This window comes from Cryptotermes secundus, unplaced genomic scaffold (genome assembly GCF_002891405.2).
Source record: "Cryptotermes secundus unplaced genomic scaffold, Csec_1.0 C38140699, whole genome shotgun sequence".
Taxonomy (NCBI): domain Eukaryota; kingdom Metazoa; phylum Arthropoda; class Insecta; order Blattodea; family Kalotermitidae; genus Cryptotermes; species Cryptotermes secundus.
The window spans coordinates 1-746 of record NW_019773462.1 but is presented as its reverse complement, the minus strand read 5'-3'; the positions used below and the strand labels follow the sequence as shown (position 1 = coordinate 746).

The following is a 746-nucleotide window of genomic DNA, read 5'->3' as shown; positions in this document are numbered from 1 at the left end:
TGGGAGGCGAATCCACAGGGAAAATATGCATATGGAGCTACATGTGTAAAGAAGTGCCCAGAACATTTATTGAAGGACAATGGTGCATGTGTGAGGAGTTGTCCACCCAAGAAAAAGGCAGAAAATGGAGAGTGTGTTCCGTGTGATGGGCCCTGTCCTAAAACTTGTGATGGTGTAAATGAAATACATTCTGGTAACATTGACAGTTTCAGGGACTGTACAATTATTGAAGGTTCTCTTACAATCCTTGACCAGTCATTTAGAGGATTTCAGCAAGTGTATAATAACTTCAGTTTTGGTCCACGATACCAGCAGATGCATCCAGATCGTCTTGAAGTGTTCAGCACACTTAAGGAAGTAACTGGTTATGTGAATATCCAGGGCGACCATCCTGATTTTACAAACCTTTCTTATTTCCGGAACTTGGAGGTTATTGGAGGGCGAGCACTAACAGAATACTTTGCATCGCTTTACATTGTGAAGACATCACTCAAATCTTTAGGGTTACGGTCACTGAAAAAGATACATTCCGGTAGTGTGGCCATCTTAGAAAACAAAGAACTGTGCTTTGCTAAGGGCATATCTTGGGATAAGATCAAGAAATCAAGTGAACATGAAACACTGCTACAGAATAATAAGCCAATGAATGAATGTGGTAAGTCTCTTGGTCTTTGGGTCTTATGGGCTGAAAGCCATGCACCTGTTGTATTTATATGTACAGTGACAGTCTCGGAATAATGATGATG

General features: G+C 41.0%; 1 protein-coding gene across 1 annotated transcript; it reads left to right on the top strand.

Moving 5' to 3' along the window:
• Nucleotides 1–6: 6 nt before the first annotated feature.
• LOC111875223 (epidermal growth factor receptor-like) lies at nt 7–740 on the top strand (the record flags this gene model as incomplete). Its single annotated transcript, XM_023871280.1, has 1 exon — nt 7–740. A coding segment is annotated over one exon (732 nt), but the record flags the coding sequence as incomplete, so codon positions are not given.
• Between the last annotated feature and the right edge of the window lie 6 nt (nt 741–746).